This window comes from Dreissena polymorpha, chromosome 11, assembly GCF_020536995.1.
Source record: "Dreissena polymorpha isolate Duluth1 chromosome 11, UMN_Dpol_1.0, whole genome shotgun sequence".
In the NCBI taxonomy this organism is placed as follows: domain Eukaryota; kingdom Metazoa; phylum Mollusca; class Bivalvia; order Myida; family Dreissenidae; genus Dreissena; species Dreissena polymorpha.
In genome coordinates, this window is record NC_068365.1 from 491934 (window position 1) to 507485 (window position 15552).

At 41.1% G+C, this 15552-nt stretch overlaps 1 protein-coding gene across 1 annotated transcript in view; it reads right to left on the minus strand.

The window, feature by feature from the left end:
• LOC127851117 (uncharacterized) overlaps positions 1–7966 on the minus strand; it is a 277459-nt gene extending 269493 nt beyond the window's left edge. Inside the window, exons 1-2 of the mRNA XM_052384677.1 lie at positions 7848–7966; positions 7125–7218 (exon numbers count right to left, since the gene is read on the minus strand). Of these exons, the coding sequence (XP_052240637.1) occupies positions 7125–7208 (84 nt within the window). The 5' untranslated portion in view covers positions 7209–7218; positions 7848–7966. The remainder of the gene's footprint in view (positions 1–7124; positions 7219–7847) is intronic.
• Between the last annotated feature and the right edge of the window lie 7586 nt (positions 7967–15552).

The following is a 15552-nucleotide window of genomic DNA, read 5'->3' on the forward strand; positions in this document are numbered from 1 at the left end:
AGACCAATCTACAAATTATACATGCGTCAAACACGTATTTAAGAATGCCGTATGATAAGCAAAATGGCACGCGTTTATTTGGTACATTGATTTTAATGGAGACTTGAAGAAAAGAGGAACTTAACGGATATCAATAAGTTAAATGACCAACATATGTTTACATACTTGAATGAAATAGGCATACATGCTGTCTAAGACGTTTTTATATCGGGTTGTGGTCAGGATAGGTTTGCCATGAGGTGCACAAAGTGAGTTTCCGCATTAATTTTCTTATTTAATGCATACAAAGCGATTTGCGCTGATAAAACAGATAGCGTTGCACTTTATATTTTGGCAATATTGTTCCCATTTAACACTATAAATTTAACTAGATTATTCCAAGGTCACATCAAGTAAAAATGGTCAATTTGCTATCAGTGCCTTTTCAGAATTAAGGTCACAATATACTAATTCCAAACCTTTTGTTATTTAATTTTACATATCCAACTGTAGTCAAAAATAAAGTAAACATTTTGAACGTAGGAATCTCCATATTATAACATGTTGTTGACGAGCATTCTATTAAGCTTAATGCATTTAAAACATAAGAAGATAGCCATAAGAAGATAGATCATGAGAAAAAGAAGAAAGAATTTCATACGTTTCAAGTTCGCTGTTTGTTCATGTTATAACAAGAAGTTTTATACTGATGTAACCCGCATTCACGCACGTTTCCCTCTGTAGTTTCCAGTCTTAAAACATAACATTGATTTCTTAGTGAACATCAATACTTCCTCTTTACACAAGTCTACATTAAATAGCATACGAGTGGAATTACTTGAACACATGTCTTCCAGTTTATCAATGTGTGTATACTTGCACATCTCAATTACTTAGTATAATGCTAATTACATTCTCTGAGTTACCCGTACCTAATGGATTCACGTGCCTCTGTGTCTAGGAACGCTTTCAGTCACTTACTAACTACTATTTTGCGTATATTTAGAGAGTAGTGTCTGGGAACGCGTTTAGTCCTTGACTTACCCGAATCTGACGGCTGGACAGGCTGTTGTGCCTAGTAGCGTTAAGTCCTTGACATTCCCGTACGCGACGGATGCACTGGCTGCTGTGTCTACGAGCGCTTTAAGTCCCTGACTAACCGAGAAGGCTGCAAAGGCTGTATTGTCTAGGAGCGCTTTCATTCCTTTACTTACCGGTACGTGACGGTTGAACCAGCTTATGTGTGTAAGAGCGATTTTGGTCCGTTACTTACCTTAACATGAAGGTTGCACAGGCTTCTGTTTCTAGGAGCGGTTTCAGTCAATAACTTACCCTTGTGTGAAGGCTGCACAAGTTGCTGTGTCTGGGAGCGCTTTCGGTCCCTGACTTACCCGTATGTGAAGGCTGCACAGGCTGCGGTGTCTTTGAGTGCTTTCAGTCCCTGACTTACCCGTTCGTGAATGTTTCACAGGCCGCTAAGAGTGCTTTCAGTCCCTGACTTATCCGTAGGTTAAGGCTGCCAAAAGCTACTATGTCGAGGAGTGTTTTAAGTCCCTGATGTACCCGAACGTGAAGGTTGCACATGCTGCTAGAAGCGCTTTTAGTCCCTGACTTACTCGTACGTGAATGTTGCACAGACTACTGTGTCTAGGAGCGCTTTTAGTCCCTGACTTACCCGTATGTGAAGGTTGCACAGGCTACTGTGTCTAGGAGCGCTTTCAGTCCCTGACTTACACGTATGTGAAGGCTGCACATACTACTGTGTCTGGGAGCGCTTTCAGTCCCTGACTTACCCGTATGTGAAGGCTGCACAGACTACTTTGTCTATGAGAGCTTTCAGTCCCTGACTTACCCGTAGGTGAAGGTTGCATAAACTACTGTGTCTAGGAGCGCTTTCAGTCCCTGACTTAACCGTATGTGAAGGCTGCACATACTACTGTGTCTAGGAGCGCTTTCAGTCCCTGACTTACCCGTTTGTGAAGGCTGCACAGACTACTGTGTCTAGGAGCGCTTTCAGTCCCTGATTTATCCGTATGTGAAGGTTGCACAGGCTACTGTGTCAAGGAGCACTTTCAGTCCCTGACTTACCCGTATGTTTAGGCTGCACAGACTACTGTGTCTAGGAGCGTTTTCAGTCCCTGACTTATCCGTATGTGAAGGTTGCACAGGCTACTGTGTCTAGGAGCGCTTTCAGTCCCTGACTTACCCGTATGTGAAGGCTGCACAGACTACTGTGTCTAGGAGCGCTTTATGTCCCTGACTTATCCGTATGTGAAGGTTGCACAGGCTACTGTGTCTAGGAGCGCTTTCAGTCCCTGACTTACCCGTATGTGAAGGCTGCACAGACTACTGTGTCTAGGAGCGCTTTCAGTCCCTGACTTACCCGTATATGAAGTCTGCACAGGCTACTGTGTCTAGGAGCGCTTTCAGTCCCTGACTTACCCGTATGTGAAGGTTGCACAGGCTACTGTGTTTAGGAGCGCTTTCAGTCCCTGACTTACCCGTATGTGAAGGCTGCACAGACTACTGTGTCTAGGAGCTCTTTCAGTCCCTGACTTACCCGTATGTGAAGGTCTCTCGGGCTGCTAGGAGCGCTTTCAGTCCCTGACTTACCCGTACGTGAAGGCTGCACAGACTACTGTGTCTAGGAAAGCTTTCAGTCCCTTACTTACCCGTACGTGAAGGCTGCACAGACTACTGTGTCTAGGAGCGCTTTCAGTCCCTGACTTACCCGTATGTGAAGGCTGCACAGACTACTGTGTCTAGGAGCGCTTTCAGTCCCTGACTTACCCGTATGTGAAGGTTGCACAGGCTACTGTGTCTAGGAGCGCTTTCAGTCCCTGACTTACCCGTATGTGAAGGCTGCACAGACTACTGTGTCTATTAGCGCTTTCAGTCCCTGACTTACCCTTATGTGAAGGTTGCACAGGCTACCGTGTCTAGGAGCGCTTTCAGTCCCTGACTTACCCGTATGTGAAGGCTGCACAGACTACTGTGTCTATGAGCGCTTTCAGTCCCTGACTTACCCGTATTTGAAGGTTGCACAGGCTACTGTGTCTAGGAGCGGTTTCAGTCCCTGACTTACCCGTATGTGAAGGCTGCACAGCCCACTGTGTCTAGGAGCGCTTTCAGTCCCCGGCTTACCCGTATGTGAAGGTTGCACAGGCTACTGTGTCTAGGAGCGTTTTTAGTCCCTGATTTACGCGTATGTGAAGGCTGCACAGACTACTGTGTCTAGGAGCGCTTTCAGTCCCTGACTTACCCGTATGTGAAGGTTGCACAGGCTACTGTGTCTATGAGTGCTTTCAGTCCCTGACTTACCCGTACGTGAAGGTTGCACAGGCTGCAAGGAGTGCTTTTAGTCCTCGACTTATCCGTATGTGAAGGTTGCACAGGTTACTGTGTATAGGAGTGCGTTCAGTACCTGACTTATGCGTACGTGAAGGTTACAGAGGCTGCTTGGAGTGCTCTCAGTCCCTGACGTACCCGTATGTGAAGCTTGTTCGGGCTTCTTAGAGCGCTTTCAGTCCCTGGCATAGCCATACGTGAAGGTTGCACAGGCTACTGTGTATAGGAGTGCTTTCAGATTACGAATTACCCGTACGTGAAGGTTTCACTGGCTGATAGAGCGCTTCAGTCACTGACTTACCCGTACGTGAAGGTTGCACAGGCCACTGTGGCTATGAGTGCTTTCATTCCCTGACCTACCCGTACTTGAAGGTTGCATCGACTCCTAGGAGCGCTTTCAGTCTCTGACTTACCCTTATGTGAAGGTTGCACAGGCTACCGTGTCTAGGAGCGCTTTCAGTCAATGACTTACCCGTATGTGAAGGCTGCACAGACTACTGTGTCTAGGAGCGCTTTCAGTCCCTGACTTACCCGTATGTGAAGGCTGCACAGACTACTGTGTCTAGGAGCGCTTTCAGTCCCTGACTTACCCGTATGTGAAGGTTGCACAGGCTACTGTGTCTAGGAGCGCTTTCAGTCCCTGACTTACCCGTATGTGAAGGCTGCACAGACTACTGTGTCTAGTAGCGCTTTCAGTCCCTGACTTACCCGTATGTGAAGGTTGCACAGGCTACCGTGTCTAGGAGCGCTTTCAGTCCCTGACTTACCCGTATGTGAAGGCTGCACAGACTACTGTGTCTAGGAGCGCTTTCAGTCCCTGACTTACCCGTATTTGAAGGTTGCACAGGCTACTGTGTCTAGGAGCGCTTTCAGTCCCTGACTTACCCGTATGTGAAGGCTGCACAGCCCACTGTGTCTAGGAGCGCTTTCAGTCCCCGGCTTACCCGTATGTGAAGGTTGCACAGGCTACTGTGTCTAGGAGCGTTTTCAGTCCCTGATTTACGCGTATGTGAAGGCTGCACAGACTACTGTGTCTAGGAGCGCTTTCAGTCCCTGACTTACCCGTATGTGAAGGTTGCACAGGCTACTGTGTCTATGAGTGCTTTCAGTCCCTGACTTACCCGTACGTGAAGGTTGCACAGGCTGCTAGGAGTGCTTTTAGTCCTCGACTTATCCGTATGTGAAGGTTGCACAGGTTACTGTGTATAGGAGTGCGTTCAGTACCTGACTTATGCGTACGTGAAGGTTACAGAGGCTGCTTGGAGTGCTCTCAGTCCCTGACGTACCCGTATGTGAAGCTTGTTCGGGCTTCTTAGAGCGCTTTCAGTCCCTGGCATAGCCATACGTGAAGGTTGCACAGGCTACTGTGTATAGGAGTGCTTTCAGATTACGAATTACCCGTACGTGAAGGTTGCACAGGCTGATAGAGCGCTTCAGTCACTGACTTACCCGTACGTGAAGGTTGCACAGGCCACTGTGGCTATGAGTGCTTTCATTCCCTGACCTACCCGTACTTGAAGGTTGCATCGACTCCTAGGAGCGCTTTCAGTCCCTGACTTACCCTTATGTGAAGGTTGCACAGGCTACCGTGTCTAGGAGCGCTTTCAGTCCCTGACTTACCCGTATGTGAAGGCTGCACAGACTACTGTGTCTAGGAGCGCTTTCAGTCCCTGACTTACCCGTATTTGAAGGTTGCACAGGCTACTGTGTCTAGGAGCGCTTTCAGTCCCTGACTTACCCGTATGTGAAGGCTGCACAGCCCACTGTGTCTAGGAGCGCTTTCAGTCCCCGGCTTACCCGTATGTGAAAGTTGCACAGGCTACTGTGTCTAGGAGCGTTTTCAGTCCCTGATTTACGCGTATGTGAAGGCTGCACAGACTACTGTGTCTAGGAGCGCTTTCAGTCCCTGACTTACCCGTATGTGAATGTTGCACAGGCTACTGTGTCTATGAGTGCTTTCAGTCCCTGACTTACCCGTACGTGAAGGTTGCACAGGCTGCTAGGAGTGCTTTTAGTCCTCGACTTATCCGTATGTGAAGGTTGCACAGGTTACTGTGTATAGGAGTGCGTTCAGTACCTGACTTATGCGTACGTGAAGGTTACAGAGGCTGCTTGGAGTGCTCTCAGTCCCTGACGTACCCGTATGTGAAGCTTGTTCGGGCTTCTTAGAGCGCTTTCAGTCCCTGGCATAGCCATACGTGAAGGTTGCACAGGCTACTGTGTATAGGAGTGCTTTCAGTTCACGAATTACCCGTACGTGAAGGTTGCACTGGCTGATAGAGCGCTTCAGTCACTGACTTACCCGTACGTGAAGGTTGCACAGGCCACTGTGGCTATGAGTGCTTTCATTCCCTGACCTACCCGTACTTGAAGGTTGCATCGACTCCTAGGAGCGCTTTCAGTCCCTGACTTACCCGTAGGTGAAGTTTGCACCGGCTACTGTGTCTAGAAGTGCTTGGAGTCCCTGACTTACCTGTATGTGAAGGTTGCACAGGCGGAAAAGAGCGCTTATAGTTCTTGACTTATCCGTTAAGGTTGCACAGGCTACTGTGTATAAGAGTGCGTTCAGTTCCTGACTTACCTGTATGTGAAGGTTGCTCGGGCTTCTAAACGCGCTTTCAGTCTCTGGCTTACCTATAAGTGAAGGTTGCCCAGGTAATTGTTTCTACGAGTGGTTTCAGTTCCTGACTTACCCGTACGTTAAGGTTGCACTTGCTGCTAGAAGCGCTTCAGTCACTGACTTACCCGTACGTGAAGTTTGCACAGGCTAATGTGTCTATGAGTGCTTACAGTCCCTGACCTACCCTACTTGAAGGTTGCACCGAGTGTTAGGAGCGCTTGGAGTCCCTGACTTCCCCGTATGTGAAGATTGCACAGGCTACTGTGTATAGTAGTGCTTTCAGTCTCTGACGTACCCGGCGTATGTGAAGGTTGCACAGGCAATACTATAGGAGCGCTTTTAGTCCCTGATTCATACGTACGTGAAGGTTGCACTGGCTGCTAGATGCGCTTCAGTCCCTAACTTACCGGTATGTGAAGGTTGCACAGGCTACTTTGTCTAGGAGCGCTATCAGTCCCTGACATACCCGTATGTGAAGGTTGCACAGGCTACTGTGTCTAGGAGTGCTTTCGTTCCCTGACATACCCGTATTTGAAGGTTGCTCGGGCTGCTAAGAGCGCTTTCAGTCCTTGACTTACCCGTACGTGAAGGTTTCACAGGCTACTGTGTCTACGAGTGTTTTCAGTCTCTGACTTACCCATACGTGAAAGTTGCACTGGCTGCTAGAAGCGCTTCAGTCACTGACTAACCGGTGTGTGACGGTTGCACAGGCTACTGTGTCTAGGAGTGCTATTAGTCCCTGACCTACCCGAACGTGCTGCTAGGAGCGCTTTTAGTCACTGACTAATCCGTATGTAAAGTTTGCACTGGCTGCTAAGGGCGCGCTTCGTCGCTGATTTACCCGTACGTGAATGTTGCACAGGCTTCTGTGTCTAGGAGTGCTTTCAGTTCCATAACGTGAAGGCTGCACAGGCTACTAGGAGCGTGTTCAATCCCTAACTTTCCCGTATGTGAAGCCTGCACAGGCTGCTAGAAGCGCTTTCAGTTTTTGACTTACCCGTACGTAAAGGAAGCACAGGCCACTGTGTCTAGGGGTGCTTACTTGCCCGTACATGATTTACCCTCGAGATGATAGTACAGGCTGATGTGGACTGGAACACTTTCATTCCAATGCTTACCCGTGAGTGACGGCCGTACAGGTTGTTGTATCTTTGGGCGCTTTCAGCCCCTGTCTAACCTGAGAGTGACGACTGTACAGGCTGCTGTGTCCTGGAACGCTTTCAGTCTGTGATGTGGCTCGATCGATGCCTCCTTCTGCCATTTTTAATCGGCTGTGTGTGCATAATTGTATTCAAACATTTAATTACAATAAAAAGACAAGAGAGGTGACATGTTAGCCCGAATACTCAATATCGTAAGAGATAAAATATAGCCCTAACCCAATATATTAACATCGGCCTTATGCCAATTTGGTTATGTGTGAAAGGATCCAAATGTCCGCGAAATAGTCGATAGAGCCGTATTAGTGCGTTCAATTTCTACACAATACAAAACAATTTCGCAATAAATACATGGAATCCCCAGTAGGTTTTGTATTTTTGAATTTTAGGCGTGTCCAAACCTGATTATCGATACAAGAAATGCCTAATATTCATGTTTCATGATTGTCATTTAAAAATATAGATTTTCGAACTCAAAAATAGTTATGCAAATTAATACAAAACATAGTAAAAAAGACAATGAAAAGTTACAATCGTAATTAATACATGTACTTTTGAAAGTGAGTCTGCACTTTCGATTTCAATATTCGTTCAATACTTAAACACACATTCTTGAGAGAGTTAATATTATCGAGATAAACATTTTACATTATTGTGTCAAAACAACGAAACTAAATTGTAATATATTAAAGTAACCATTTAATAGTATTCAAATGTTTACTCATTACAAATGAACCTACCATCAGTGTAATCACTCCATGAATGCGAGCAGTAGTAATGACTAATGTATAACATACAATCTATTAATAGCGTTTGCGTCACACTAAAAAATAATTTATTGACCGGCATGAAATAATCAACCTCGACTATCTCCGGAATGTTCTTCAGACCGAGAGTTTTATGGATATTTAACTTGTCAAATACAATATTTTCATTGTAATACATTTTCGTAGATCCATTCAATATTGCATTTTCGTTTGATCTTAAATTCTTGGATTTTTATAATGTTAAAATAAAACTACACTCGTGATACATCGGCTATCTCCGGACTCCTCCGTAAGATAGGCAGATTTAAGGAATAAATCGTCTGCTGATTAACAAGGGAGAGTTCACTTGCACGGATGATAACAACGCAATAGTATAATATTACGCGTGTTTATATTCACCGTTGTTTATTGAGTTCAAAATAACTAAAATTGTTGTTTATTGGCTGCTCAATGTTTACTCTCCGCGCTTGATCGCGCTTCGACTGTCAAAACATTCGGTTTAATTGAGCAGAACAGTCGGTATCTCAAGCAAGTTTCTGATTGCTGCTGAAGAACGCTAACAGTTTAACTATTTTGTCAATTAAACAAAACATGAAAAGGCCCATTCAAGAGCACCCATGCGACGTTTGGCTCGTGACTTCAAAATAATTGAGCTTTGCTCTGGGAAAACGGGGTTTAATAAGTGTACGTAGAATGTGTCGTCTGTGCCTGTGCAGTCTAATCATGGATGAAAACTGTACACCGCAATTCATTTTTTGTTTGGATTAAAAATTCGTTTTTTTTCAACGAAATTCATTCACTATGTTTTAAACTTAGCCTTTTAAAAAGCAAGAAAAGTCAATGATTTTGAAAAAATCTAACCTAACCCTAAAATTCATTTTTTATAAACTAATATGTACTTGTCAAAACATAGTCTTACCACCCAATAAAAAGAAAAGTCATCCCGAATTAAGCAGTTAACATCTGTATGTTACTCCAAACCTGAATGAGCAAGAGAAAATGTGACCGATCTGTTCGGAGAGAATGCTTCAGTATAGGGATTATACACGTTTTCGAGGGCATGATCATCTGCGGGCGCTCGAAAAATCCGTTTCTGCCCGAGTGCTCAAACGGATTTTGAGAGCGCCCGCAGATGATCATGTCAGATAAAATTTTATTTTCGCTATTATTGTATAAAAAAATTCACACATTCCAAAATAAATTAAAATAACATTGAATAACATTGAAAACAATATGTCTTGTTCATTTGACATCGACAAAATAATTAGATTATTTCATATGCCGTCATACAGTTCAAGGTTGTGTTTTACATATGCGTGCGTCATTTAGTGTATAAAGTTTTAATCGTCGAATTACCGGACATAGATCTACTAGTAATGTATGTGCAATATATAATGTATCAATTTGTTTACAACAAGTATTCATTTTTTTATTTGGCCTCATGTTAAACGGTATTTCACCGTCTCTTGTGTTATGCCGTGGTATACATTTGTCGCGTTATGCAAACATGGGTCTTATGCCATATGCGACCAGCGTAGCTTAAGTTAAGTCTGCACATTGGCGCAGTCTGAAAATGAGCTATTATTTACGCTATTTCCACGAAACCTTGATCGATGTTATAGCGGACTGTGTAGCTCCAACCAGACTTCGCGAAGGCACCGCTCACCATCATGGATCTTGCATCCTCTTTTAAGACACACTTTTATATAAATTAAAATTTCTAAATCAAAATTAATTAAACCGGCAAAACTTATTCCAAGTTTAAACACGTGCATTGTTTTTATTCACTTAAAAACGCGACTATTTTACACATGATAACATATATATAAATGTGTTCAATCAGTAAAGGGCTACCCCCCGTTCACACATAGCTGCGACTTTATGACGATATTTCCGATCAAGCCACGATCTGAAAAAAAAGGATCGAGGCCGATCGGATTCTTAATCGAGCAATTTGGAAAAGAATGGTTTTCATTTCGACCGTTCTACGATGCTCCTACGTCAAACGCTTACTGCGTTTACTGCCGCGACATTCACAATCATACTACGACGCTACTCAGAGCTTTTACTGCGCTTTTACTACGATCATGAAGATCTCTCCACGATGCTTGCGCGCTGCCTGTACGATTTCGGCACTTCTACTACGCTCTTTTTATGACTCTACACCGATTCTTGTTGACCACGATCCCGTTACGCTTGTTTTGAGCATGTTCAAAATAAGCGTGGCGAGAGCGTAGAGATCTCCGATCATGGAGACTCTACCACGATCATACTGCGCTTATGAAGATTCTACTACGTTTCTCCTGCGATTTGTCACGTTCGGCCACGTTTTCAGCCACACTTAGATCGTAGTAGAAGCGGCGTCTATGTGTGAACGGGATTTTGACTTTCCTATATTCTTACTAAAATGACGACAATAAACTGTTGAGTAAATATATTTGAATCATGGATTGGATGGAATTGCACAGAAATACAAGAACATCTCGCAAGAATGAGGCTCTATCAAAGATATTCGTGCAATTCAATGCAAGTTAACATATTTAAGGTTTCTCGTATTTATTGCTATCTCTTTGAATCAAATAGTTCATACCGTATACATATGAAACTGCCTCGGTTGAAACGGTATAACATTAATTTGCGTAAAGTTTCGCCCCAGATTAGCCTGTGAAGCATGCATAGGCTAATCAGGGATGACGCTTTCCTGCGTTTAAGCTACGAAAATACTGCCTTTAAATGAAAAATGCCATAACGCAGACTGCACAGGCTAGTCTGGTACGACACTTAACTTGCATGCATTTAGTTCGGTTTTCCCAAAGATAGGTAAATATTTATGCTTCAAGACTGGTTATAGAACACTAATTGCGATAAATGAATGACTCAACATCACAGCGTGCATATGTTTGACTAACAAACAACGGAAGCTTTTTCGGTATTTGGCAGACATCGTTTGCTATTGCCATATTTGGACGATACAAATCAGACATGCTTGCATTGTATAGTTCAAGATATGAAAAGTTCATTGTCTTTGTTTAATGAATGATATTTATATCATATCAATAGCATTTACATGAATATAATCTTAATTGTGTTGTACAGGGTGATTTAACCCACAATTTCTCTACATGTAAAATGCCATATTTCCGCACGTCCCAGGCAGGAAGATTATTTATAATCATGAAAACATCCCCACCCACCAATTGTTACTTTACAAAGAGATTCCTGAGTTTTTATCTTTCAACACTGCGAATATATGACAGTCGACGTCATCAATGTTTAAACACGTAAATGTTCGTACTTCTGTTGGAAAACATATATTTGTAATTTTAATCTCTCTATATAGCAAAAACATCCCGTACCATGTGCATGTTAACTAAATTATTAAAATAAAAGAATTCTCTGTTTATACTAATAAAGGTATAACTACCGTAATATCATAGGCTAACGTGTGCCTTCAGTGTGGTTCGGCGTATGGAGTTACATTGATGTACGCAGTAGTGTAAAGAGGAACAGATGTGTGTAACGTAACATATACAACTATGATTACAAAATTTGAATACAGAATATAAATATAATTAAATAACACACATTAATAGTATTATTACTTATTTTCTTAATTAAACATATAAGCATGTATAACATTTTGCATAATTATTGAATGTTCTGTAAGATAATATAAAATACTTATTTTCTTATTTTTTATAAATACCATTTTTTAAATTTCGGATAAAGAAAGGTTAATGTACATGTATATCGTACGATGGACAATTTGTCCATAGGCTTAGCTCGAGGATGAAATGTCAAATTGGTGTACACATCGTAAGATAATGTTGTGCATTTCCTTTAAATTAGACAACAGATATGTACATTACTTGGATGAGCAAGTGAACAGTCGTTGAATATGGCATGCCTGTCAAATTATGAGTTTTTAAGATGAGTGAAATTATGCACTGGGACAATTGCGACTAGGTTTTTATAGAAGTCAGTACACACTATACAAGCCGGGATGTAGTTTCATAATTTGTTATTATCACGGGCGAATCCCGTTTACGGTTTCGCTAGTCTCTTGTTGATTATAATAATACCCGACTTTGGAAAGTATTTGTTCTAAGATTTAAGGAGATCAATAAAAATTTGTCTATGTGTTAACATCGTTATTCAATTGCATAAAACAACACATAGGTAGTTTGCAATTAGGTTTAAGTGTTCCGTGAAGTAGTAATACTTATAACGATTTAGGAACTCATAATGACGTATTAATGCAGTCAGCTATACGTAATTGTCGATTGTTGTGTGTGCTTAAGACTTCTTTAAGGATTGCACTTAACACTGGTCAAGAGAAGTATATGTAATTGTTTTTGTCTTAAAGCTGATAAAATTACATCTACCAGCGTTTCCAAATAATTTCCATCCTTCAGAGATGTAACTTTAAGTACTGGTAAATCAGTTATGCCCGTAGGCAAAAAAAAATCCTGTTTTAAAAATAATACTTTCCTTCACACGTAAATTCGTTACGTTATATTTTGGGCGAAAATGAGCAATTTTTCTTCGTCATCGTCCGATCTGATTGTGTTAAATCTTTTGATTGGTCAACCCACTTAATACACGTAAATAAATTCCCCACGAATAATAGTGAGTGTACAGTACTTTATGGGTTTTAATCACTTTAGTTTTTTCTACAAGAATATGTGTTTTATGAATGCATATCTCACCCTGTTGTGCACTTTGGTTGAAATGGGATCATTATAAGCAACAGCCATATCGGTCGAGCTCTGGGAAAGCGGAGCTTAATGCATATGCTTAAAGTGTCGTCCCATATTAGCCTGTGCAGTCCGCTATTTACTGCCTAAGCTACAAAACATGCCGCTTTTTTCGTTTCAAGGAAGTTCAAACTTAAATTAGGCGGTCAGTGCGGGCTGCACATGTTAATATCGGACGACACTTTACGCAATTGCATTCATCCCCGTTTTCCCAGAATGAAGCTGATATATAAATACGAGCGCTGCGTGTGATGGTAAAAATATCACGGCGGACGGCTAAACATATTTTATTCCAAATGTTGTGAAGGTCAATGTATAAGGGTCCGACGATAAGGGTAGCTTAGGCATTGTAATCCGTGACATGTCGTGTTTATAGAGAATATTATGTGAGTTTTGGATAAAGATCAATTGTATCATGCGAGGCTTAGGACCATGGTAGCGCGAGGCTTATTTCTTCCCTTTTCCAATTAATTAATATCAAATAATGCATTTTTTCACGATGTTGTTTTACCGAAGTTGACATAAACAGATTCTCCAAATTTTTGGAAAACTTCCGAATTTAATCCGATATGAAAAAAAGCGAAAGTATATAGTATATAGCTCAAGTTTATACGATCGTTGTTATACTTTCGATTTTCATCTGGTAATAGTATAAAATGCGTTTCAGATTTTCAGAAATAAACTTTAAACTTGAGAACGTTGTGTTGTTTATATCCTGTTTGTATATATGATACCGATCCTACACTGTACATTTGATTAATGTACAATAAAACCGATCGTTCGTAAAAGATGACTGTGCAGTGTGTTAACGTAACACATAACCATTATACGATAATATTAAGATTGTATTTTATTTTAATAGAACAAGTTGAAGCCTGTATTTGCAAATAACATTAACCGAGACGTTACACTTTTAGAGAATCCATGTTTTCTTGTTACACTATGAATATACAACTATGCATGTATAGTCTTGTATATCTGGTCTTACCAGTACAACCACATAGACATTAATTCTTTTCATGTCAAAATACGTGACTTTTTATGACTAAAAATGTCTACTATGATTTATTTCTATACCATGATATACATGAAACGGCAACAATTGCGATAAACAGACGTTTTAGTAAGACACTTCTGAACAAATGAACGTCTCAAGACATTTGTGTAACCTCGTGACATCAGAGTTTGATATGTATTCGTTTAGATGCCTATATGAAATTATTACACACACATAAACATACAATAGAAGTCAGAATTTATGTACTTCAAGTGTAAATAGACGATCTGAAACATGATTACGCATTACAACTTAGAGAAAGAATCTACGTACATCAAATAAAATACACAATGAAGACACCTTCTTCCGCAAAGAAAGTGCCTCCAAGCTAATTGAATTTGTTTTGTTCCAAATAAAGAAAAACTATATTCGAGAAAGAGGCAACGCCTTATTTTAAATTTCGCGACGAAAAAATTATAATGTTTCCTTTTTATTTTATTTTCAAACAATGCTCGAGATTCTCAATAAACATCAACATAAACATCAATCAACATCAATAGCTTTAATGCCTAATTTGCTTTGTGTTCCTTGTGCTCTCCGGTTGGTGTTCTAAAGATTAGGCAATTCATTTATTCAGAGTGTGTTTATTGTTACCAACAGAGTTTACGTCAAAGGGTAAATGGACTGTATTGCAAGATCTTCCGACCATCAAGCTACTTTATAAGCATTTCAATAAACTCGGATGCCGGAAAGAAATTGACGTTTCAACATTCGCGTTAACGTGAAAACAACATATATACTTAAAATAAGCCGCGCTCCGAGAAAACCGGACTTAATTATTGTGCGTAACATATCGCCCAGATACGGCCATTGAAGTCGCAATACAGTTTATGCAGACAATGTCATCTTTTATAAGACTACATAGTCTAACTTTTGACGATACTTTAAGCACACGCATGAAGCCCGGTTTTCTCAAGGCGCGTCTCAAATTCATTGTTGGTATAGCTTAAATAAATTATTTCATTGGTACAATTGTTACACGAATTGCTGCTTTTTTAACTGTCACCACAGTGGATTTGTTTAATGTACAATTTCATATCAAACATGAATGAAACAATACTATTGTAAACTTATACAATTACAAATTTAATTATCAAAACTAAGAATGCATACATTTTATGAATGTAAATATTTGCACTACTCATTAAAACATTAAATACAGACTTTCCAAAGGAACGCAAATCGAATATATGTTTTCAAACTTTGATAGATAGTAAAATAGGTGGATAGATATATAGACAGATAGACAGACAGATAGATAGATAGATAGAAAGATAGATAGATGGATGGATGGATGGATGGATGGATGGATGGATGGATGGATGGATGGATGGATGGATGGATGGATGGATGTATGGATGGATGGATGGATGGATGGATGGATGGATGGATGGATGGATGGATGGATGGATGGATGGATGGATGGATGGATGGATGGATGGATGGATGGATGGATGGATGGATGGATGGGTGGGTGGGTGTTTGGGTGGGTGGGTTGGGTGGATGGATGGATGGATGGATGGATGGATGGATGGATGGATGGATGGATAGATGGATAGATAGATAGATTGGAAGCAGGCTCTTATTGATTGATTTTTAAAACTGTAGTTTCTTCATATTACCAGTTGAATGTTTTTGGCCGATTCTCATCTTAAAGCGGGTATATACGATTTTGCCAAATAATTATGAATTTATATAAACTGTGTAAAAAACTTATTATATGTATATATTTCAATTTAAATTAAAATAAAAGTTAAGAAGAACATGTGTCGAAAAATGCGAAATAAGCCAGATATTTAATTCTGAAATTGAAAACGGCTGTACAGCCGAATTCGCCAGCATGTATACCATACATGTACGATAT